This window comes from Pelophylax lessonae, assembly GCF_965119305.1.
Source record: "Pelophylax lessonae genome assembly, chromosome: 4".
In the NCBI taxonomy this organism is placed as follows: domain Eukaryota; kingdom Metazoa; phylum Chordata; class Amphibia; order Anura; family Ranidae; genus Pelophylax; species Pelophylax lessonae.
The window spans coordinates 603,900,752-603,926,429 of NC_138771.1; the positions used below are offsets into that span (position 1 = coordinate 603,900,752).

A 25,678-nucleotide genomic window follows, 5' to 3' on the forward strand; every position below is an offset into this window, starting at 1 on the left:
CCATTTTCCCGGAGACCAGACTACAGAGCAGGAGAGGGGACAGCTCTTGTTTTCTAATGACAAGTGTGGAGTGACGTCACTCTCCGGCAAGATGGCGGCGCCCAGAGACTAAGAATGACACTGAGGCCGCAGTACAGAGGTCCTGGACCTGTGCTCGGGTAATCGGTGTGTATGGGAGGTCGGTGTATGCATTGTACGGTGTGTGCTGTGTACACAGTCTGGAGGGGAGGAGGGGACACACGTGACCTCAGTGTGCGGTCATGACCACGTGTAATCACATTGCTGGGTTAGGCTAATTGTAGCCACTGGGCAGGTTTGGGCTTTCAGCTAGAGATCTGATTGGCTATTGTGGGAGACTGATGTAGACTTTCTCTATCAGCCCCGTTATGGTGTTGCAGAATTCAACAGTGACTTCAACCTGAACTAAACAATACAAAACAACATTCAGAGACAAGCTCAGCAGCTGACCAAACACTGCACAATCTTTATAACATCTTCCTAAAGTAGAACTAAAGGCAAAACGTATCATTTAGTAGGGTTATAACGTCAGTCGGGTTTTTTGTCATCTGTGTCCCATTGAGGAGATTTCCCTTCACTTCCTGTCCCATAGCCAAAACAGGAAGTGAGAGGAAATCCCTGCAAAGTGAGGGAATTCCTGGTTAGTGTCCCCATTGGAAGATTTCCCTCCTGTTTTAGTGACAACCCAAAAGTTGTGATTTTCTTTCGCTGTCAGTGGCAAATAGAGAGGGTGAATGTCCCTATTGGGGACACAGACAGTAAAAAAGACTGCCAGGGGTACTAATCCCTCTCCACTCCATCCAAAACAAAACAAAAAAATCGCTCTAGGTTATATACTGCTCAAAAAATATAAAGGAAGACTTTGAAAACACAATGGGGATAAATCTTATGCTGGATATCTATACTGGATGGACTGGGTAATGTGTTAGGATCTATACTGGTATGGACTGGGTAATGTGTTAGGATCTATACTGGTATGGACTGGGTAATGTGTTAGGATCTATACTGGTGTGGACTGGGTAATGTGTTATGCCCCATACACACATGCAGATTATCTGCAGACTTTTGTCTGCAGACTTACCAAAACCATATAATATGAGGTCAAACCTAAACACTTTCAATTTGTATGCAATCCGGCAGGCCCTTGCACTACATAGAAAAGGTAAGTCTGCAGACAAAAGTCTGCAGATAATCTGCACGTGTGTACGGGGCATTAGGATCTATACTGGTATGGACTGGGTAATGTGTTAGGGTCTATACTGGTATGGACTGGGTAATGTGTTAGGATCTATACTGGTATGGACTGGGTAATGTGTTAGGATCTATACTGGTATGGACTGGGTAATGTGTTAGGATCTATACTGGTATGGACTGGGTAATGTGTTAGGATCTATACTGGTATGGACTGGGTAATGTGTTAGGATCTATACTGGTATGGACTGGGTAATGTGTTAGGATCTATACTGGTATGGACTGGGTAATGTGTTAGGGTCTATACTGGTATGGACTGGGTAATGTGTTAGGGTCTATACTGGTATGGACTGGGTAATGTGTTAGGGTCTATACTGGTATGGACTGGGTAATGTGTTAGGAAGGAAAGAATGCCACATTGTTTGATGGAAATTATCATCCTGCAGAGGGCTGAATTCAGACACCCCGAAAATCAAAGTGAAAAAATAATGCAGCAGGCACTATAGTCCATTTTGCTGAAATTTCATTGCAGCAACTCAGAATGGTACTCAGTAGTTTGTATGGCCCCCACGTGCTTCTATGCATGTCTGAAAATGTCGGGGCAGGCTCCTAATAAGACGACGGATGGTGTCCTGGGGTATTTCCTGTCCAGATCTGGACCAGGGCATCAATGAGCTCCTGAACAGACTGGAGGTGCAACCTGGTGGTGCTGGATGGACCAACACATAATATCCCAGAGGTGTTCTATTGGATTTAGGTCAGACGAGTATTTGGGTCATCCAATGGTATCAATTCCTTCATCCTCCAGGAACTGGCTGCAGACTCTCGCTACATAAGGCCGGCATTATCGTGCACCAGGAGGACCCCAGGACTCACTGCACCAGCGTAGGGTCTGACAATGGGTCCAAGGATTTCATCCCGATAACTAATAGCAGTCAGGGTGCCATTGTCTAGCCTGTAGAGGTCTGTGCGTCCCTCCATGGATATGACTCCTCACACCATCACTGACCCACCACCAAACCAGTCATGCTGAACGATGTTACAGGCAGCATAACGTTCTCCATGGCTTCTCCAGACCCTTTCACGTCTGTCACATGTGCTCGGGGTGAACCTTCTCTCATCTGTGAAAAGCACAGGGCGCCAGTGTCAGGTCTGCCAATTCTGGTGTTCAATGGCAAATGCCAATCAAGCTTCCCGATGTCGGACACTGAGCACAGGGCCCACTAGAGGACGTCGGGCCCTCAGGCCACCCTCATGAAGTGTTTCTGATTGTTTGGTCAGAGACATTCACACCAGTGGCCTACTGGAGGTCATTTTGTAGGGCTCTGGCAGTGCTCATCCTGTTCCTCCTTGCACAAAGGAACAGATACCGGTCCTGCTGATGGCCACATCGGTTGTCATTACAATACAGCCGACCATTGGCTATGGACGTCGGTACCGGGGTGATTCCTCTAGCTGCAGGCATCACTCCGGTACAGTACTTTCCTGAAATATCGGTAACCTCCGGGGCCGACTCCAATATATCGAGGAAAGTGCAGATCAGCCCCCGATATATAGGCTTTGCCGATAATCGGTTGATCCCTAGTTAAAAGCCTCCCTTACTCTATGCCAGGGGTATGCAAACTTTGGACCTCCAGCTGTTGCAGAGCTACAAGTCCAATGAGGAATGGCAAGACTCTTACAGCCGCAAACATGACACCCAGAGCAGAGGCATGATGGGACTTGTAGTTTTGCAACAGCTGGAGGGCCATAGTTTGCATATCCCTGCTCTATGAAATAAAAAAACATTTGGCCCTTTTTCCAGAGTGGGGATTTAATTCATACCTGACAGTACAGTAAGCATTCAACGTCCAGTGCTGAGTCTTGCAGCTCTGACTGCCATACAGCACATACTTTACAGTGACACTATGTGGGTCGCTCACATTCCACCTCCTCCATTCATACAACTTGCATTTGTCACTGAATGCAAGGTATTCTGTGATTGGAGGAGGGGAGGGTGAACATCATTTTGTATTACTATCTGGACTTTGTAGGTGGATTTTTTTTTAGCTTGAGACTGTGAGAGGTTTGCAGACTATATGGATGTGTAATAATATGTTTCATTGTACTGCAGAGACTTGTAATCATGAGGACTTTACGCTGGTTGGTGTCCGCTCAGAATCTGTGTGCTTCAGCAAGATGGCTGTCGGGGGTAGAACCGTGCAAACCACAGGTGAGCAGACTTCTATATATATATATATATATATATATATATATATATATATATATATAAGATGTTACATAGTGAGGTTGAAAAAAGACATCAGTCCATCCAGTACAACCTATGATGTGTGTGTTTGCTGTTAACCGTACATTGTATACCCCTGTATGTTGTGGTCTTTAAGGTGCCCATCTAATAGTTTTTTGAAACTATCGATGCTCCTTACTGATACCACGGCTTGTGGAAGAGAATTCCACATCCCCACTGCTGTGACAGTAAAGAACCCCTTACGTATTTTAAGGTTAAACCATTTTTCCTCAAGTTTTAGTGAGTGGCCACGTGTCTTATTGTATCTCCTTTCTCTGAAAAGTTTGTTCCTTATGCTAGGGTCGCCAGTACAGTATTTGTACATTGATATCATATCCCCCCTCAATCGTCTCTTCTCCAGAGAGAATAAGTTCAGTGCTTGTAGTCTTTCCTCATAGCTGATGTCCTCCATTCCCCTAATTATTTTTGTTGCCCTTCTCTGGACTTTCTCCAGTTCCAGCACATCCTTCCTGAGGACCGGTGCCCAGAACTGGACAGCATACTCCAGATGTGGCCGGACCAGAGTCTTGTAGAGCGGGAGAATAATCTCTTTATTTCTGGAGTGAATCCCCTTTTTTATACATCCCAGTATTCTATGGCATGGTATGTTCCTGGGGAAAATAAAGCACAATCTGTGCTTGATTAGCTTCAGTGAAGGGCAGAGGAGACATTAGGGATCTAATAGATCTCTCAATAAGGTCACTTTCACACTTGTGCGATTTGTCCTGCGACTTGTTACTGCAAAGTCGCATTACAAGTCATACCCCATAATTTCCAATGAGTACCATTCATATCTATGCGGCTTCCTACACTACTTTGGTCTGACTTTGATGCGACTTGAGGTCCATTGACCTCAAGATTACACAGGCATTGCTTCACGTTGCGTCAAAATCGCAGCAAAATTGCGTCAAAGTCACGTGACTTTCAGGTCGGACAAGTGTGAAAGGGGCCTAAAGGGGAGCTCTCACCTGCCCAATGTTCCCAAAAAGGGAGCTTCGCACCCACCTTGTGATAGCAATTCAAATAAATAAAGGAAAATATTTTTTAACCACTTAAGCCCCAGAAGATTTTACCCCCTTCCTGACCAGGGCCTATTTTGCGATTCGGCACTGCGCGACTTTAATGGACAATTGCGCGGTCGTGCGACGCTGTACCTAAACGAATTTGACATCCTTTTTTTCCCACAAACAGAGCTTTCTTTTGGTGGTATTTGATCACCTGTGCGATTTTTTTGATCATGCGCTATAAACAAAAAATAGCATCAATCTTGCAAAAATAACAATATTTGACAAATATTTTTTATATGAAATCCCCCCCCCAAAAAAAAGTAAAAAAAATTGCAAAAAGCGTATTTTGATTGGTTTGCGCAAAAGTTATTGCGTTTACTAACAAAGGGAAAGATTTTTGTCATTTTTGTTGTTTTTTTTTTTAACGCGTAATGGTGGCGATCTGCGATTTTTTTTTGCGGGACTGCGACATTGCGGTGGACAGATCGGACCCTTGACTGACATTTTTGACACTTTTGGGATTACCAGTGACATTTCTACAGTAATCAGTGCTATACATATGCACTGTTACTGTAAAATTACACTGACAGTGAAGGGGTTAACTTTTTTTGAGAGGGAGGGGTTATGTGTATCCCTAGGGGCGTGATTCTAACTGTGATTGGCTGTGGCTTGAGGTGTAGGAACAGAGATCAATGGTCCTACATAGTAGAACCGTATGATCACCATTCCTACACAGGGGAGAATGACAGGCGGCTTTGTTTACATCAGCAAATGACAAAATAGAAATAAATAAGCATTAGTGAGAAATAGTGATGCAATTTTATTCCAATTATAAATAGATACAGTGCAGATAAAAAATAAATAAATTCGGTGCAGTAAAAAAATGAATAGTGCCACTGGAAATTGGTGAACCAGTGTGAAATTATTATTAGGGTGATCCATGAGAAGTGCAAGCAAGACAAGTGAAAAAAGAAATTCCCACTGTGTAAAACAGTGTGGCCACCAGATGTCGCAACTGGTATACAACCTGTTTTGGTAGTTTTTCACTTGACTAAGGTAAGCACAATCGTAAAGGTTCCTTCTCCTCGGCGAGCAGGCACACGCCAATCGGTATCATAGAATGCAAGAGAAAGGGAACCCCATTTGTGCAATAAATAAATGGCAGTAGAGTAGCAAGCATAGGTACACTCACGGTGTAGGCTGTTGGTGATCAGTTCGGTCTCCCGGGAAGCTTCCGCGTTCCACGGTCAGATGCTTGAAAACCGGAAGTGACGCGTTTCGTCAGAGGACGTCTGCTGGAGTGCGCTCGCTCCCTAGACCCTCACAGGCTAGCGACGTATCCCTACGTCACTCTGCCTGTGAGGGGCTGACCGCCGACCTAAATAGTCGTTCGGCGGTCGGCAAGTGGTTAAAAATAAAATTATAATAAAGTTCAATAAAAACAAAAGCAACTCACAGACACGAGTGAGAGCAATAATTCTAGGACCATTATTTATCGTTTACTGTATTTGAAGTGCCATCTATTGTATTGATAATATTGGGTAATACGATTTTTCATAGTTTTACAGACACGCAGATTTAAAAATTTGACACGTTTGGTATTTATTTACGCTACACCACCTCACTTATTACTTTGTACAAATAAACTGGGATTAAATTGTGTTTGTGTGCAATAAAATAAAATTCAGTGTATTTTATCCTGAAAATATAGATTCGATAAACTGTTGAACAAACATGGAAAAAATGCTAACATTGCTGTGGAGAGGAATTAGTAAAATGTGTTTTGTATAACATCCCGCAGGTAAGACTTGTGCGTATGGTCCACTCATCATCCACACCTGCCCCGCCTAAAGCCGATGATGCACCCAAAGCACTAACACCTTTTGAGGAGCACTTTTGCAAACAGGAGAAGGACAAGGCCTCGTTTGTCCAGGTGCTGGATATGTACTGTGGTCGGGATGTCCGGAGGAGAGGACATGTGGAGATGATCGAGGCTGCTCTTAAATGGATGCCAGAATTTGGACTGGAGAAAGACCTGGAGGTTTACAACAAAATCCTTGATGTATTCCCCAAAGAGGTCTTTGTTCCCCAAAACTACATCCAAACAATGTTCAACCATTATCCCCGGCAGCAAGAATGCGCCATCAAGGTGTTGGACCAGATGGAGAATAATGGTAAAATGTTGTGTCCACTGTTTTAACTATAATGCCCAGAGTGACACAGACAGGTGCTATGTGACATGGAGTCTGTCCCTCCCACTACAGGGTGGCACCACCCAGGGGAAGCCATATGACATGGGGTCCGTCCCTCTCACCACAGGGTGACACAAACAGGGGGAGCTATGTGACATTGGGGGGTCTGTCCCTTCCACTGTGACATTGTGTCACCCTGTAATGGGAGGGACAGACTCCATGTCACATAGCTCCTCCTGTCTGTGTCACCCTGTGATGAGAGGGACAGACCCGTGTCACATAGCTCCTTTTTACATATTAGACCCTGTAACAAGAAATGAAGCCCATCCATTATCAGTCCTTTCTGTGGCCCATAGCTCCTCCTGGGTGGTGTCACCCTGTAATGGGAGAGACAGACTTCATGTCATATAACTCCTCCTTCTTGTGTCACCCTATGATGGGAGGGTCAGACTCCATGTCACATAGCTCCCCTTGTCTGTGTCACCCTGTGATGGGAGGGACAGACCCCATGTCATATTGCTTGTCCTGGGTGGTGTCACCCTGTAATGGCAGGGACAGACTCCATGTCACATAGCTCCCCCTGGATGGTGTCACCCTGTGATAGGAGGGTCAGACTCCATGTCACAGTGGGAGGGACAGACTCCATGTCACATAGCTCCCCCTGTCTGTGTCACCCTGTAATGCAAGGGACAGACCCCATGTCGCATAGCTTCTCCTGTCTGTGTCACCCTGTGGTGGGAGGGTCAGACTCTGACAGGAGGAGCTTTGTGACATTGAGTCTGACTCACCCATCACAGGCTGACACAGACAGGGGGAGCTATGTGACACGGAGTCTGACTCACCCATCACAGGCTGACACAGACAGGGGGAGCTATGTGACACGGAGTCTGACCCTCCCGTCACAGAGTGACACAGACAGGGGGAGTTATGTGACATGGAGTCTGACCCTCCCACCACAGGGTGACACAGACAGGGGGAGCTATGTGACATGGAGTCTGACCCTCCCATCACAGGGTGACACCACCCAGGACGAGCCATATGAGATGAGGTCTGTCCCTCCCATCGCAGGGTGAAACAGACAGGAGGAGCTATGTGACATGGCGTCTGTCTCTCCCATCACAGGGTGACGCAGACAGGAGCAGCTATGTGACATGAAGTCTGATCTCTCCCATTACAGGGTGACACCACCCATTAGGAGCTATGTGACATGGAGTCTGACCCTCCCACCCCTGGGTGACACAGACAGGGGGAGCTATGTGACATGGAGTCTTTCCCTCCCATTACAGGGTGACACAGATGGGGAGCTATGTGACATGGGGCCTGTCCCTCCCATTACTGGGTGACACAGACAGGAGGAGCTACGTGACATGGAGTCTGACCCTCCCGTCACATGGTGACATCACCCAGGAGGAGCTATGTGACATGAAGCCTGGCCCCCCATCTCAGAGTGACACCACCCATTAGGAGCTATGTGACATGGAGTCTATCCCTCCCATCACAGGGTGACACAGACAGGAGGAGCTATGTGACTTGGAGTCTGACCCTCCAATTACAGGGTGACATTACCCAGGAGGCGCTATGGGCCACAGAAAGGTCTGATAATGAACGGGCTTCATTTCTTGTTACAGGGTCTAATATGTAAAACTTGGATAGAGGACAGTTTAATGTGTGATCATATGTCTGCTCTAATTTTCTGAGTTAGAGAAATGGTAGCTGCAATCTGGCCCTTTCTTCTGGGTTAACAAGCTCTCTCTTCCTCTAGGCGTCATCCCTGACAAGAACACCCGTTTCCTGCTAATACAAACATTTGGGAAACTTAGCCACCCTATGAAGAAGTACCAGAGGATAATGTACTGGTTCCCCAGGTTCAGGAACACCAACCCATATCCAGTTCCAGTTGGTATTGAGGCCGACCCTGTCTCTATGTCAAAGCTGTGCCTGGAACGTATGGCAGCTGACAAGGATGCCCATATCACAGTGTACCAGGTGAGGGTTGCCACTGATCACCACTCTTCTTGTAGTCCACTTCCATCATTTCTGTGTATATCCCTTATAGACTTGAGAAGTAATGTTCTGTATGGGACATAGTTGTCAGGCCTCATTCACACGGGTGACTGTACTATAGTGCAATCCTGTGCAGGAATGTTCTGTGCATTTCCTTGCAGGCAGTCCTCCACTGATGCCAATTGAGACGTAGCAGCCGCACAGATGGTCATTGCTCTCAATTTGATGCAGATGCACAGAACTGAACTCCCACTGTCTGCGTTCGGAGCCATATACCCGCATGGTTGTCTGATTGGGAGCAGTGACCGTCCATGCGACTGCTGCGTCTCAAGTGACCTTATGATTCAACCAATCTTAACAGCACAACCAAGATACGGACAGTTTTCAGCTCTCCGTTCTCCTGAAAATGGTCAGTATTCATCGTTTCTTATGACCGTGGTTTTGTTTGCATATGTTCAGCGTATTTCTTATCCATGTGTATTGATCTTACCTTATGATCTCTTATAGCTACCATCAACAGAACAGTGTGAAGATGGGACAGTTAAAGAGCACACACATCTTGTGGGTAAGTAGTAGGGTTTCACCGATACCGTTTTTTTATCGTAAAAGGTAACTGATGCTAAAAAACGTCAACCACCCGCCCGGCGCTAAAATATATATATAAATCAGTGTAAGGTATAAAGAAATAAATATATCTACTCAAATCATGAATCAATAGTAAATAAAATCATGTAGATAAAATCATGTAAAACATGTCACTCTGTGCATCCTTTTAATGCACTAGCTGCCACTGTAAACGTAAAACTTGCAAAATCAAATGTATAATAATAGCCCAATCTGTGCGTCTCAGTTCGTTCTATCATACATTCAGCGGCGCTTCAGCACACACAATGTATGTGTGCAAGTATATTAGTCAGTTCCTGCAGTGCTTCAGAGCCTGCAATTGCAAACTAGTCCCAACTCCACAGGATGTGCAGTCACAGCCAGCAAAAAGATTTCTCCTCTGATGTTCAGCACCAGTGATTGTACACACAGTATCACTAATCCTTCACCACACCGACTGTGCACCCCTATGAAGTGGCCACTCACCGAATTGCCCTTGAAATATCGCCTTTATGCATAAGCTGCATGAGCCCTTGCTTCTAGTCGGTCTGTCGTCGCTTAGGCACGTCCAGATCCTATCCGTCCACCAGGGGTCACTATCAGGCTGTATATCTCCTCAGTGCAATTTGTAAGCAAACGACATGAAGCAAGAGAGTAGTGTAATACTGTTTCGACTTTATTAATTAAATAAAACTTCCCTCCCCTTCAGCGTATATGCTTACATTTCAATCACCCTTTGCACGCATATCATAAACACAGAGGCTTTGAAAGGTACCGCCGCTCGCCGACCGCGAGCTAGTCCCTGCTGTGGATTACAGCGCTCCTGCGGCTAACAGGCGAGATCCAGAACAACAGCGGTATCCTCCCTTCGTCTCCTCAGCAGCAGCGTACGTGCATCCTGACCGGTTTCGTCTGGTAGACTTCAACAGAGGATTGAAATGTAAGCATATACGCTGAAGGGGAGGGAAGTTTTATTTAATTAATAAAGTCGAAACAGTATTACACTACTCTCTTGCTTCATGTCGTTTGCTTACAAATTGCACTGAGGAGATATACAGCCTGATAGTGACCCCTGGTGGACGGATAGGATCTGGACGTGCCTAAGCGACGACAGACCGACTAGAAGCAAGGGCTCATGCAGCTTATGCATAAAGGCGATATTTCAAGGGCAATTCGGTGAGTGGCCACTTCATAGGGGTGCACAGTCGGTGTGGTGAAGGATTAGTGATACTGTGTGTACAATCACTGGTGCTGAACATCAGAGGAGAAATCTTTTTGCTGGCTGTGACTGCACATCCTGTGGAGTTGGGACTAGTTTGCAATTGCAGGCTCTGAAGCACTGCAGGAACTGACTAATATACTTGCACACATACATTGTGTGTGCTGAAGCGCCGCTGAATGTATGATATAACGAACTGAGACGCACAGATTGGGCTATTATTATACATTTGATTTTACCGTTTTTTTATCGGTGAGTACAAGTACCAATACTTTCAGTCAAGTACTTGGCGATACTGATACTTTAGTAACACAAAGGATAAAGAATGACAGCACTTGCTAAAAATACATAAATAGTAAAGTGCTAAAAGTGCTGATACTTTGTGGTGCAATTTGCATGAATACAAAAAAATTGGTGCAAATCGCACTGCAAAGAATCACATGCAATTTACATGTGTGTATAGAAGCGCCATCTAGTGGGTAGCTTAGAACTAGTGATCGACCAATATAGTTTTTTTTAGTACCGATACCGATATTTTGGTCATCGGGTATCGGCGGATATTTTCGGACATTTAAAACAATTTTATTTTTTTATTTTTCACAGGTACTGTTGTGGAGGGATCTGGGGTGTAAAAGACCCCAAACCCCTTCTCTGCAAGTTTGGCTGTTTTGAATGCTGTCATTTTTTTGAATCTGGCGCTGAATACCCGGAAGTGATGTCATGACATCACTTCCGGGTTATTACATGGAGACCCGATCAGAGCCGAATGCAGCTTTGATCGGGTCTTCTCTTTGGTGGCTGTGGAGGTAGGATGCCCTGGGCTCCCGGTGGAATAGGAGACCCGGGTAAGCCGCGGTAGGTGGTGGGGGGGGGGGGGGCGTCCCCTCCCGCTCCTTGTTATGACAGCCGAGCGGCTTCTCAGCAGCATCGGTTGTCATTACAAGACAGCCGACCATCGGCTATGGACACCGGTACCGGGGTGATGCCTCTAGCTGCAGGCATCACTCCGGTACAGCACTTTCCTGGAATATCAGCAATATCGGTAACCTCACGGGCCGGTTCCGATATATCAGGGAAACCGCATATTGGCCCCCGATATGTAGGCATTGCCGATAATCAGTCGATCCCTATTTAGAACTCACAAAATTGTTCTAGTTGCGCTGTTCTAGTAAGTAGGTAGAGACAGATTAGAAGTTCAAAGCAGCAATCATTGATTGGAAAACTGAACAGACTGATGACATTGGGTAAATCGATCACAAGCCCATGCAGGGAGATGGTAGTGTGCCGGTGAGGCACTGTGACTCTAAGGTTCCTGAGCCTGGTGGAATGAATGGCTGCCTCTAACCCTTGAGCTCCTGGGGGCAGGTGGTGAGCCAAATGGATGCCGGATCGATGGACAGAGCCGGCAAAGGCCGGCGCACCTGGAAATGACAGCTGCCATCGGGGCTTGTCACCGCCGACCGAAATGCCAGGAGCGGGCAGAATTGCTCCAATATGGAGACAGTACTGTGCGGGCAACCAACGAGGACGTCCATCGATCCGGAAGTATCTGTTTTCGGTATCGGGAGCATTTGAGTGAGAACCGATACTCGCTGAAATGCCTGGTATCCGCATCGGTGCATCCCTAGAGTAGGTGTGTTTCATAAAGCCAGGTTCATGAATACTGCAGTGCCCTGTTCTCTATACGTCTACATCTCCATTGTGTGTTCTCTATATCCTAGACAGTTTAAAAAGAGAAAGGGAAAAATTAGAGTGATGGATTAAAGAGCAAGAGAGAGCGTTAAGCCTTTTACACACAATGATCATCCATTTTTTTTTGCATGCTAATCTCATTTTGAAAATGAAGAGGATACTAAAGTTACAAAAATTCTTGTATGACACAATACAACTTTTAAGTGATGGAATGTATTGTATTGTATTGTCTTTCCTTTCTGAGCATGCACAGTCTTGGTCTTCTGTTTTTTTTTTGTTTTTTTTAAGATTTCTGTACTGATTAAACTAAAATCGTATGATCTGGTTTTGTATGAGAACATTTTTTGTGTTTTTTCCCTTCAAATAATTTTGGATGAACTGTCGTGATCCGCTCTCGAAAGCTGTGTACTAACAATCAGATTATCGTACAAACCTACGCTTAGTATGCGGTATTTTTGGTACAATTTTTTTATTGTGTGTACTAGGCTATGGGGGGAGAAAGGGATGGTGAATTTATTAAGGTGGAGAGATCACAAAATAGGTGGGAGGGAAGATTAGAGATAGATAGAGATAGAGAGGTGGCGGGGATTAGATAGAGAGGTGGCGGGGATTAGATAGAGAGGTGGCGGGGATTAGATAGAGAGGTGGCGGGGATTAGATAGAGAGGTGGCGGGGATTAGATAGAGAGGTGGCGGGGATTAGATAGAGAGGTGGCGGGGATTAGATAGAGAGGTGGCGGGGAATAGATAGAGAGGTGGCGGGGATTAGATAGAGAAGTGGCGGGGAATAGATAGAGAGGTGGCGGGGAATAGATATTGAGGTGGCGGGGATTGGATAGAGAGGTGGCGGGGATTAGATAGAGAGGTGGCGGGGATTAGATAGAGAGGTGGCGGGGATTAGATAGAGAGGTGGCGGGGATTAGATAGAGAGGTGGCGGGGATTAGATAGAGAGGTGGCGGGGATTAGATAGAGAGGTGGCGGGGATTGGATAGAGAGGTGGCGGGGAATAGATATTGAGGTGGCGGGGAATAGATATTGAGGTGGCGGGGATTGGATAGAGAGGTGGCGGGTATTGGATAGAGAGGTGGCGGGATTAGATAGAGAGGTGTCGGGGATTAGATAGAGAGGTGTCGGGGATTAGATAGAGAAGTGGCGGGGAATAGATAGAGAGGTGGCGGGGAATAGATAGAGAGGTGGCGGGGAATAGATAGTGAGGTGGCGGGGATTGGATAGAGAGGTGGCGGGGATTAGATAGAGAGGTGGCGGGGATTAGATAGAGAGGTGGCGGGGATTAGATAGAGAGGTGGCGGGGATTAGACAGAGAGGTGGCGGGGATTAGATAGAGAGGTGGCGGGGATTAGATAGAGAGGTGGCGGGGATTAGATAGAGAAGTGGCGGGGAATAGATAGTGAGGTGGCAGGGAATAGATAGTGAGGTGGCGGGGATTGGATAGAGAGGTGGCGGGGATTGGATAGAGAGGTGGCGGGGATTAGATAGAGAGATGGCGGGGATTAGATAGAGAGATGGCGGGGATTAGATAGAGAGATGGCGGGGATTAGATAGAGAGGTGGCGGGGATTAGATAGAGAGGTGGCGGGGATTAGATAGAGAGGTGGCGGGGATTAGATAGAGAGGTGGCGGGGATTAGATAGAGAGGTGGCGGGGAATAGATAGTGAGGTGGCGGGGATTGGATAGAGAGGTGGCGGGGATTAGATAGAGAGGTGGCGGGGATTAGATAGAGAGGTGGCGGGGATTAGATAGAGAGGTGGCGGGGAATAGATAGTGAGGTGGCGGGGATAAGATAGAGAGGTGGCGGGGATTAGATAGAGAGGTGACGGGGATTAGATAGAGAGGTGGTGGGGATTAGATAGAGAGGTGAAAAGGAGAGATGGGATAGAGACTTGGGGGGATTAGATCGAGAGGTGGGGGGGATTCGATCGAGAGGTGGTGGGGGGGGGGGTTAGATAGAGAGACGGGGGGATTAGATAAAAATGTGGCGGGGATTAGATTAGTGAGGTGGCGGGGATTAAATAGTGAGTTGTTGGGGGTATTAGATAGAGAGGTGTTGGGGATTAGATATGGAAGTGGTGGGGATTAGATAGAGAGATGGCGGGGATTAGAGAGGTGGCGGGGATTATATAGTGAGGTGGCGGGGGGATTAGATAGAGAGGTGGTGGCGGGGATTAGCTAGAGAGGTGGTGGCGGGGATTAGCTAGAGAGGTGGTGAGGATTAGATAGTGAGGTGGCGGGGATTAGATAGTGAGGTTAGCGGGGATTAGATAGTGAGGTTAGCGGGGATTAGATAGTGAGGTGGTGGGGATTAGATAGTGAGGTTAGCGGGGATTAGATAGTGAGGTGGTGGGGAATAGATAGAGAGGTGGTGGGGGATTAGATAGAGAGGTGGCGGGGATTAGATAGAGAGGTGGCGGGGATTAGATAGAGAGGTGGCGGGGATTAGATAGAGAGGTGGCGGGGATTGGATAGAGAGGTGGCGGGGAATAGATATTGAGGTGGCGGGGAATAGATATTGAGGTGGCGGGGATTGGATAGAGAGGTGGCGGGGATTGGATAGAGAGGTGGCGGGTATTGGATAGAGAGGTGGCGGGGATTAGATAGAGAGGTGTCGGGGATTAGATAGAGAGGTGGCGGGGATTAGATAGAGAAGTGGCGGGGAATAGATAGAGAGGTGGCGGGGAATAGATAGAGAGGTGGCGGGGAATAGATAGTGAGGTGGCGGGGATTGGATAGAGAGGTGGCGGGGATTAGATAGAGAGGTGGCGGGGATTAGATAGAGAGGTGGCGGGGATTAGATAGAGAGGTGGCGGGGATTAGATAGAGAGGTGGCGGGGATTAGATAGAGAGGTGGCGGGGATTAGATAGAGAGGTGGCGGGGATTAGATAGAGAGGTGGCGGGGAATAGATAGTGAGGTGGCAGGGAATAGATAGAGAGGTGGCGGGGATTGGATAGAGAGGTGGCGGGGATTAGATAGAGAGATGGCGGGGATTAGATAGAGAGATGGCGGAGATTAGATAGAGAGATGGCGGGGATTAGATAGAGAGGTGGCGGGGATTAGATAGAGAGGTGGCGGGGATTAGATAGAGAGGTGGCGGGGATTAGATAGAGAGGTGGCGGGGATTAGATAGAGAGGTGGCGGGGATTAGATAGAGAGGTGGCGGGGATTAGATAGAGAGGTGGCGGGGATTAGATAGAGAGGTGGCGGGGAATAGATAGTGAGGTGGCGGGGATTGGATAGAGAGGTGGCGGGGATTAGATAGAGAGGTGGCGGGGATTAGATAGAGAGGTGGCGGGGATTAGATAGAGAGGTGGCGGGGAATAGATAGTGAGGTGGCGGGGATTAGATAGAGAGGTGGCGGGGATTAGATAGAGAGGTGACGGGGATTAGATAGAGAGGTGGTGGGGATTAGATAGAGAGGTGAAAAGGAGAGATGGGATAGAGACTTGGGGGGATTAGATGGAGAGGTGGGGGGGATTAGATCGAGAGGTGGTGGGGGGGGGGGTTAGATAGAGAGACGGGGGGATTAGATAAAAATGTGGCGGGGATTAGATTAGTGAGGTGGCGGGGATTAAATAGTGAGTTGTTGGGGGTATTAGATAGAGAGGTGTTGGGGGTTAGATATGGAAGTGGTGGGGATTAGATAGAGAGGTGGCGGGGATTAGAGAGGTGGCGGGGATTAGAGAGGTGGCGGGGATTAGAGAGGTGGCGGGGATTATATAGTGAGGTGGCGGGGGGATTAGATAGAGAGGTGGTGGCGGGGATTAGATAGAGAGGTGGTGGCGGGGATTAGATAGAGGTGGTGGCGGGGATTAGATAGAGAGGTGGTGGCGGGGATTAGATAGAGAGGTGGTGGCGGGGATTAGATAGAGGTGGTGGCGGGGATTAGATAGAAAGGTGGTGGCGGGGATTAGCTAGAGAGGTGGTGGCGGGGATTAGCTAGAGAGGTGGTGGCGGGGATTAGCTAGAGAGGTGGTGGCGGGGATTAGCTAGAGAGGTGGTGGCGGGGATTAGCTAGAGAGGTGGTGGGGGGATTAGCTAGAGAGGTGGTGAGGATTAGATAGTGAGGTGGCGGGGATTAGATAGTGAGGTTAGCGGGGATTAGATAGTGAGGTGGTGGGGATTAGATAGTGAGGTTAGCGGGGATTAGATAGTGAGGTGGTGGGGAATAGATAGAGAGGTGGTGGGGGATTAGATAGAGAAGTGGCGGGGAATAGATAGAGAGGTGGCGGGGAATAGATAGTGAGGTGGCGGGGATGGGATAGAGAGGTGGTGGGGATTAGATAGAGAGGTGGCGGGGAATAGATAGAGAGGTGGCGGGGAATAGATAGAGAGGTGGCGGGGATTAGATAGAGAGGTGGTGGGGATTAGATAGAGAGGTGGCGGGGAATAGATAGAGAGGTGGCGGGGAATAGATAGAGAGGTGGCGGGGAATAGATAGAGAGGTGGCGGGGATTAGATAGAGAGGTGGTGGGGATTAGATAGAGAGGTGGCGGGGAATAGATAGAGAGGTAGCGGGGATTAGATAGAGAGGTGGCGGGGAATAGATAGAGAGGTGGCGGGGAATAGATAGAGAGGTAGCGGAGATTAGATAGAGAGGTGGCGGGGATTGGATAGAGAGGTGGCGGGGATTAGATAGAGAGGTGGTGGGGATTAGATAGAGAGGTAGCGGAGATTAGATAGAGAGGTGGCGGGGAATAGATAGAGAGGTGGCGGGGAATAGATAGAGAGGTGGCGGGGAATAGATAGAGAGGTGGCGGGGAATAGATAGAGAGGTAGCGGAGATTAGATAGAGAGGTGGCGGGGAATAGATAGAGAGGTGGTGGGAACAGATTCCCTGACCCTGACCGCCCGGCTCTGCCTCCTCTTTCCATGTCTTGTGCTGGAAGACTTCCAGTGAATATGTTTGCTGAGAGATGCACTGGTACTTGGATAACAGCACAGCCATAGAGTACTGCAGTTTATAGGACTTTATTTGAGATTATCATCATATCAGCAGTATGGGACATATCGCCATCATTTATGTCTCTACATATTCTGAGGACATGGAACATGTATCTTCATAGGTTAGCAATGGCAGCTATCATATTTCAGAAGATGTTCTCGCCTGTATGAATGTCGGGGTCAGATCATATCTGCAGGTCTGACTGCCCTTTGCTGTCTATGGCCAATTTTACAAACTTCTACCAAACATGTGTGCACTGCTGCCACCTTGTGGAGAGGGAGTAAAAGGCAGAGAAACCTTTCATTGCTGTTTGTGATCTATTACAGGTATCCAGTCACCAGATCAGATGTCCAGTCTAGCAGAACACGATCACAATTACCCTGTCCTAGTTGAAGGTCCATTTCCTTTATGGCTAAAGAAGACATGCGTAAATTATTATGTCTTACGCGCTGAACCTGATGCTAATAAAAAGGAGGTGAGCGAGTACGTCTATTTATGTGAGCTGTAGGCACCTTGTGACACTCCAGCTCCTGCAGAACTGCAAGTCTCAGCATGCTGATTTTAACGTTTCTGTATTCAGGGGGGCTTTACTCACTCTGATCTTTGCAGTTTGCACTGCTAGCCTCTAACACTGGCAGTGGATGAGCACTTGATGAGTAGTTGTGTGTAAAAATGCACAGCATATTTTTTTAACCACTTGCTGACCCACCACAGTACTTTTACATGTGGTGGGGTGGCAGCTACAGGCACAGCGACGTACTGGTACCAGGTTTGGAAAGCGAGCGCTCCTGCCTGCCTACTCCCCTGTGATTTGGCACAGCGGGAGTTCATCAACAGATCCAGGCCAATGATTCATGGCCAGGACCTACTGATCAGCATTGTCAAATCAGTCTAGAGCTATGTGCTGGTAAAAAAACACAGAGCTCTATATAGAGGGAGCAATTGGGGAAAATAAATAAATCAATCTGTAGTACAAAGCAGCACACAGTAAGCACATTAACACTCGCTAGGCACACAATTGATCGCTTGATTGCCCCTAGATGTTAACCCCTTCCCAGCCAGTGTCATTAGTACAGTGACAGTGTATACTTTCAGCACTGATCATTGAATTAGTGTCACTGGTGATGTCAGTGTCTGTCAGTTCACTGCACTCACAGTCCTGCTAGTCACTGATTACTGCCAATACTAGTATATATATAAAAAAAAAAAAAACTCCAGTATATACAGTGTCTTGAAAAAGTATTTATACCCCTTGAAATTTTCCACATTTTGTCATGTTAGAACCAAATATGTAAGTGTATTTTATTGAGATTTTATGTGTTAGACCAACAGTGGCACATAATTGTGAAGTGGAAGGAAAATGATAAATGGTTTTCAAAATGTTTTACAGATAGATATCTAAAAAGTGTGACATGCATTTGTATTCAGCCCCCTTTACTCTGATACCCCTAACTAAAATTTAGTGGAACCAATTGCTTTCAGAAGTCACCTAATTAGTAAATAGAGTCCACCTGTGTGTAATTTAATCTCAGTATGAATACAGCTGTTCTGTTAAGTCCTCATCATGAAGACCAAAGGAACACACCAGACAGGTCAAGGATAAAGTTGTTGAGAAGTTTAAAGCAGGATTGGGTTATAAAAAAATATCCCAAGCTTTGAACATCTCACAGGGCACTGTTCAATCCATCATCTGAAAATGTAAAGAGCACAACTGCAAACCTACCAAGACATGGCCGTCCACCTAAACTGACAGGCCGGGCAAGGAGAGCATTAATCAGAGAAGCAAACAAGAGGCCCATGGGAAATCTGGAGGAGCTGCAGAGATCCACAGCTAAGGTAGGAGAATCTGTCCACAGGACAACTATTAGTGGTACACTCCACAAATCTGGCCTTTATAGAAAAGTGGCAAGAAGAAAGCCATTGTTGAAAGAAAGCCATAAGAAGTTCTGTTTGCAGTTTGGGAGAAGCCATGTGGGGGACACGGCAAACATGAGGAAGAAGGTGCTCTGCTCAGATGAAACCAAAACTGAACATTTTGGCCTAAAAGCAAAGCACTATGTGTGGTGGAAAACTAACACTGCATATCACCCTGAACACACCATCCCCACCGTGAAACATGGTGGTGGCAGCATCATGTTGTGGGGATGCTTTTCTTCAGCAGGAACAGGGAAGCTGGTCAGAGTTGATGGGAAGACGAATGGAGCTAAACACAGAACAATCTTAGAAGAAAACCTGTTAGTCTGCAAAAGACTTGAGACTGGAGCGTAGGTTCACCTTCCAGCAGGACAACAACCCTAAACATACAGCCAGAGCTACAATGGAATGGTTTAATTTAAAGCATTATCATGTGTTAGAATGGCCCAGTCAAAGTCAAGACCAAAATCCTATTGAGAATCTGTGGCAAGACTTGAAAATTGCTGCTCACAGACGATCTCCATCCAATCTGACAGAGCTTGAGCTATTTTGGAAAGAAGAATGGGCAAAAATGTCCCTCTCTAGATGTGCAAAGCTGGTAGAGACATCCCCAAAAAGACTTGCAGCTGTAATTGTAGTGAAAGGCGGTTCTACAATTTATTGACTCAGAGGGGCTGAATACAAATCCACGCCACACTTTTCACTTATTTATTTGTAAAAAAATTTGTAGGCTACCACACATAAAACCAAAGTAATAGAATTAAAACAAAACAGTGGCTAGTATACGGTATAAATCACGAGATGTGAATAGGCATATGGAAATCCTCCAAACTGACGCGTTTCAGGTGGGATCACCTTTCTTCAGGGGTGTATAGATGGAGTATTGTGGTTTCCAGATAAATATTCAAGGCAGCAAGCTGGCCATATACAGTGAAGAACCATAAAGAGCAGATAGAGGAAAGAAAGTGCTGTGGATGACGATGCCAGCGAGGTGGTACTGCCTGCAAAGAGACGGCAGGTGGATGGCAGCCGCAAAAACATTGGACATACTTATCCATACATATGCGGTTTCCCGGAAGTATGGGTTAATGCTGCTATGCCATTTAACTCATGGCATCATACATACCTCAAAGACTTCTGATACAGGGTGGTCAGCGTGGGACAATTTTCTGACCAACCCATTTTTGGGGATCCTTGTGAGACCCTAGGGGGATTTTGCAGCTGCCATCCACCTGCCATCTCTTTGCAGGCAATACCACCTCGCTGTGGCATCGTCATCCACAGCACTTTCTCTCCTCCATCTGCTCTTTACGGCTCTTCACTGTATACGGCAAGCTTGCGCTGCCTTGAATATTTATCTGGAAATTGCAATACTCCATCTATACACCCCTGTAGAAAGGTGATCCCACCTGAAACGCATCGGGTTTGGAGGATTTCTATATGCCTATTCACATCTCGTGATTTATACCGTATACTAGCTGCTGTTTTGTTTTAATTCTATTACTTTGGTTTTATACCTTGTATCTGTCTTTGTCTGTTTTGCGTTTCATACTTTTGCACACTATGATCCATTGATCTTTTTTAATATATTGAATAAAATGATATTTTTATACTTATTGGATGTGTGGTAGCCTACATAGTCCCACCCAAGGGGGTTTTTTTCTTGCCTTTTGTATCAAAATAAGGACGAAGGCAACCCACATCCTGGGTTCCGAATAGTTGGGGACTTTTCTATAAAAATACCTTTATCACAGTGACATGCTTGCTGTACCATATTTCTCTTACTCCATACGTACTGGTTTATAGATTCTCCCTTTATAGGTTCTCTGCAGTCACCCAGCTTGTTACCTGTAATTGGAGTTCTGATGTTCATTTCAGTGTCTGTCTTCTGTTTTCAGAAAACATTAGACCCTGAAAGGAGTTTTTATTACCCAATCGAATTGGACCTGGACCTGGATCGAGATCTCGGTGATGATCACACCTTCGATGTGGATGAAGGTAAAGCATTTGTTGACTTGAAACGTGTACTAAATATTTTCTGTTTTCTTCCCATAAGCCCTTATAGTGATGCTGCTGCTGTATGAACAATTTAAACCAAGCCATACCTGTAAAAGAAGAGTGAATTCAGTCACCTTTATTGCTACATGTGCCACCGAGCACCACTCCAATCCAGTGAAGTCTTCCAGGAAACTGACACTTCCGGGAGTGTCGAATTCCTGGATCCCCTGCAAAGATGATGAAAAGTTTAACCACATCCCGCCCTGCCTATAGCAGAATGACGGCCGTGCGGGGGTTACATTATCCTGACTGTACGTTGTATGACGTCCAGCAGGATGAGCCTCACTTGCTTGCCCCCCGGGCACGCAGCGCGACGATCGGTAGTGCGATGTGTCGCTCCAACACACCGCATCCCCAATCTCAGTAAAGAGCTTATGACGTAGGCTCTTTACCACGTGATCAGCTGTGTCCAATCACAGATGATCACGGAGTTACTAGGAAGTGCCTGTTATCGGCATTCCTCTATTCCTGCTGACAGGGCACGAGGAGAGCCGATAAGAAGTTCTCCTGACCGGGGGGGGGTTCTGCACTGATAATCAGGGCAGTGATTATCAGTGCAGCCCCCATTAGCGGTTCCCAACTGTCATGCCAAAAAGTGCCCACCAGGGATGCAAATCAATGCCTATTCAGTAATGCCTGTCATTGCCTCTTCATCAATGTTGCCTATCAGTGCCCATCATTGCCACCTATCAGTGCCCATCAGTGCTGCATATCAGTACTGCATATTAGTGCCACCTCATCAGTGCTGCCTATCAGTGCCATCTATTAGTGCCCATCATTGCCATCTACCAGTGCCCATCATTGCTGCCTATCAGTTCCCATCAGTGCTGCATATCAGTACTGCATATTAGTGCCACCTCATCAGTGCCCACCAGTGCTGCATATTAGTGCCACTTCATCAGTGCCCACCAGGAAAGGAGAAAATGTACTTATTTACAAAATTTTATAACCGAAACAAAGAAACATTTTTTTTTTTTTCTATTTTGAATTTTTGGTCTTTTTTCATTTGTCTAGCAATAAAACAAAAAACCCAGTGGTAATCAAATATCACCAAAACAAAGCTCTATTTGTGTGAAAAAAATGCTAAAAATTTAATTTGGGACTGCTTGTGGAAGAGAATTCCACATCCTTACTGCTCTTACAGTGAAGAACCCCTTACGCACTTTAAGGTTAAACCGCCTTTCCTCAAGTTTTAGTGAGTGGCCACGTGTCTTATTGTATCTCCTTTCTCTGAATAGTTTGTTCCTTATGCTAGGGTCGCCAGTACAGTATTTGTACATTGATATCATATCCCCCCTCAATCGTCTCTTCTCCAGAGAGAATAGGTTCAGTGCTTGTAGTCTTTCCTCATAGCTGATGTCCTCCATTCCCCTAATTATTTTTGTTGCCCTTCTCTGGACTTTCTCCAGTTCCAGCACATCCTTCCTGAGGACCGGTGCCCAGAACTGGACAGCATACTCCAGATGTGGCCGGACCAGAGTCTTGTAGAGCGGGAAAATAATCTCTTTATTTCTGGAGTGAATCCCCTTTTTTATACATCCCAGTATTCTGTTGGCTTTGCTTGCAGCGGCTTGGCATTGCATGCCACTGCCAAGCCTGTTGTCTACCAGTACCCCCAGGTCCCTTTCCATCCTAGACTCACCCAGAGGTTCCCCCCCTAGTGAGTAGCTTGCTTTCTGGTTTTTGCCCCCCAGGTGCATTACTTTACATTTTTCCACAATAAACCTCATCTGCCATGTAGTTGCCCACCCCGTTATTTTGTTCAGGTCCGCTTGCAAGGTTTCCACATCCTGCATAGAAGATATTGGCATGCCTAGTTTAGTATCATCTGCAAATACTGAGATTGTACTAGATATCCCCTCCTCTAGATCATTTATGAATAAATTAAACAGGATTGGTCCCAGGACAGAACCCTGGGGGACCCCACTTTCCACACCCGCCCAATCCGAGTACTCCCCATTAATCACCACCCTCTGTACTCTCCCCTGGAGCCAGTTCTCTACCCAGGTACTCACCCTATGGTCCATACCTACCTTCCTTAGTTTGTACAGTAATCGTTTGTGGGGAACGGTGTCAAAGGCCTTTGCAAAGTCCAGATACACCACATCCACAGGCTTTCCCTTATCTAGGTGGCAGCTCACTTCATCGTAGAAGGTTAATAGATTGGTTTGGCAAGAACGATTTTTCATGAATCCATGCTGATTACTACTTATAATACCATTTTCATTGCTAAAGTCTTGTATGTATTCCCTTAACATCCCCTCCAAAATTTTGCAGACTACTGATGTTAGGCTGACCGGCCTATAGTTACCCGGGATACATCTCGGCCCCTTTTTAAATATTGGTACCACGTTGGCTTTTTTCCAATCAGCTGGCACCATACCCGTCTGTAAACTATCCTTAAAGATCAAGAATAATGGTCTGGCAATCACCTGGCTGAGCTCATTAAGAACCCTCGGGTGCAAGCCATCCGGTCCCGGGGATTTATTTATGTTAAGTTTCTCTAGCTTAGCTCTAAGTCTATCTTCTGTTAGCCATGGCGGCACTTCCTGAGGTGTATTATTTAGTTCGGCCTTACAAGCAAGGTTCGTGTAGCCCCCCGATTCTTCTGTGAAGACTGAAGAGAAGAAATTATTTAACACTTCCGCCTTTTCTCTGTCCTCAGTGGCCATATTTCCTTTGTCATCTTTTATGGGGCCAATGTGTTCTGGCCTCGCTTTCTTACTGTTTATATACTTAAAGAACTTCTTGGGGTTCTTTTTATTCTCCTCCGCTATATGTCTCTCGTGTTCTATTTTAGCCACCCTGATTTCATCTTTACATTTCTTATTACACACTTTGTAGTGCTTAAATGCTGCCAATGACCCCTCAGTCTTGTATTTAATCTCTAATGACCAGTGATTGGGATGAGCGCCGCCTGATTACACAGAGCAGGGTTCTGCTTACCTGGCGCGGGTGCTGTCATACGAAGTCCCGCCTCCTGAACCGGCTCCTATGATAGACGTCACCAGTGTGCTGTTTACTGTTTATCATAGGTAGGAGGCGGGACTTCGTATGACAGCGCCCGTGCCAGGTAAGACGAACCCTGCTCTGTGTAATCAGGTGGCGCTCTAATCCCTCCCTCCCCCCCCCCCTTTACCGATACTTAAAAAAAAAAGTGAATATCGGCCAAACTGATAATCTGTCAAACCCCACTGCGTAGTGGTTTTGCACAGAGTAGCTTTGATCCTCCTCTTCTTGGGTCCTTCACCGGCGCTCCTGGCCCCTCTCTCCTTCAGAGTGCCTCTAGAGCAAGCAGCTTGCAATGGGGATAGCCAAGCAGGCTCATTCACGAGCCACGAGGCTCTCGTGCACATCGCTGGAGGAAGATCTGGCTCAGATAAGTATTAGGGGGCGCTGCTGCACAGAGGAAGTTTTTTTTACCATGCATGAAGGTAAAAAACCTTGAGCCTTTGCAACCACTTTAGGGTAACAAACCTCCTGCCTTTAGAACCACTTTAATACTTATTTTGGCATTGTATGAATGAATGTACCATGACTCCATTTTTCTTTTCCTTGGCCTACAGTGGAGGAAGGCCCAGTCTACGCTATGTGCATGGCAGGAGATGAAAAGCTGCTGGTCAAATGGATTCACGGACTGCAAGAGACTAATCCAATTCTTGGGGAGGTTCCCGTCCTTTTCCGACTAACCTCTGGCCCACAGGAGCTGAGCGTTCCAGAGAAAGAAAAGAACAGTTCACCACAGGAGAGCGATGAGGAGATCGTTCAAGAGGAGAGGTTCAGAATGGAGCGGTAATACATCTATGGAGAGATGCTGTCAGGACTGAGTATAAACAGTATAAACCTGGAGCTGTGCACACCAGCTACACTGAAGATGCACCCAGTAAAGGACAAGAATTGAAAATGGCTGTTTGCTTTCTTTAAATACGAAGGCATTCGACAGTAGACATGTGAGAAGCCACGCTGTCAGATGCTGAGATTGGTTCTTAGTCGAAGTGTGTGGAAATTCCACCTTGTAACCCATAAAAGTCCCCACTTAACCTGCTCACCTGCCCTCCCATGTCTCATGCTCATGTTTTTCTGGCCAAGTTGTTTCCTTCGATTCTGTACATACATTGGCATCCATACAAAACAAGGTGGATAAACCACCTATCTCCTGCTCTCAGAAAAGCCGACTCCTTGACTGCTCTGCCCACGGGACTTTCAAAATGGCGTCTTGGATGGCTAGGATCCTGCTGCCTAAAAGGACTGGGGCAGTCCAACAATACTGCAAACAAGAAACACAAAGAAAGGCGCATCGACCTAGCGCATTATCCTCAATATAGGCTTTATTGTTAAAACATAGAATTGGCTACTCACAAGCAAAGGTATAAATCATTCACATCTTGAGTATCGAGAGTAGTCCATACGAATGTCCCTTGTCCTATTAGGATGACGGCTGACGCGTTTCAAGGCATACGTCTCTTCCTCAGAGCCACCATCCATACACCAAGAAAATACTTTAGTGTAGTCTGTGAATGTTCACGTTTATCTG

At 46.4% G+C, this 25,678-nt stretch overlaps 1 protein-coding gene across 1 annotated transcript; it reads left to right on the forward strand.

Moving 5' to 3' along the window:
• The first annotated feature begins 57 nt into the window (after window positions 1–57).
• On the forward strand, window positions 58–25,184 carry ECSIT (ECSIT signaling integrator). Its single transcript, XM_082256934.1, has 8 exons — window positions 58–178; window positions 3,323–3,421; window positions 6,305–6,677; window positions 8,458–8,681; window positions 9,207–9,264; window positions 17,499–17,647; window positions 20,985–21,084; window positions 24,711–25,184. The coding sequence occupies exons 2-8, from the start codon at window positions 3,335–3,337 to the stop codon at window positions 24,938–24,940; spliced, it is 1,221 nt and encodes a 406-aa protein (XP_082113060.1). The 5' UTR covers window positions 58–178; window positions 3,323–3,334; the 3' UTR covers window positions 24,941–25,184.
• Window positions 25,185–25,678: the final 494 nt, after the last annotated feature.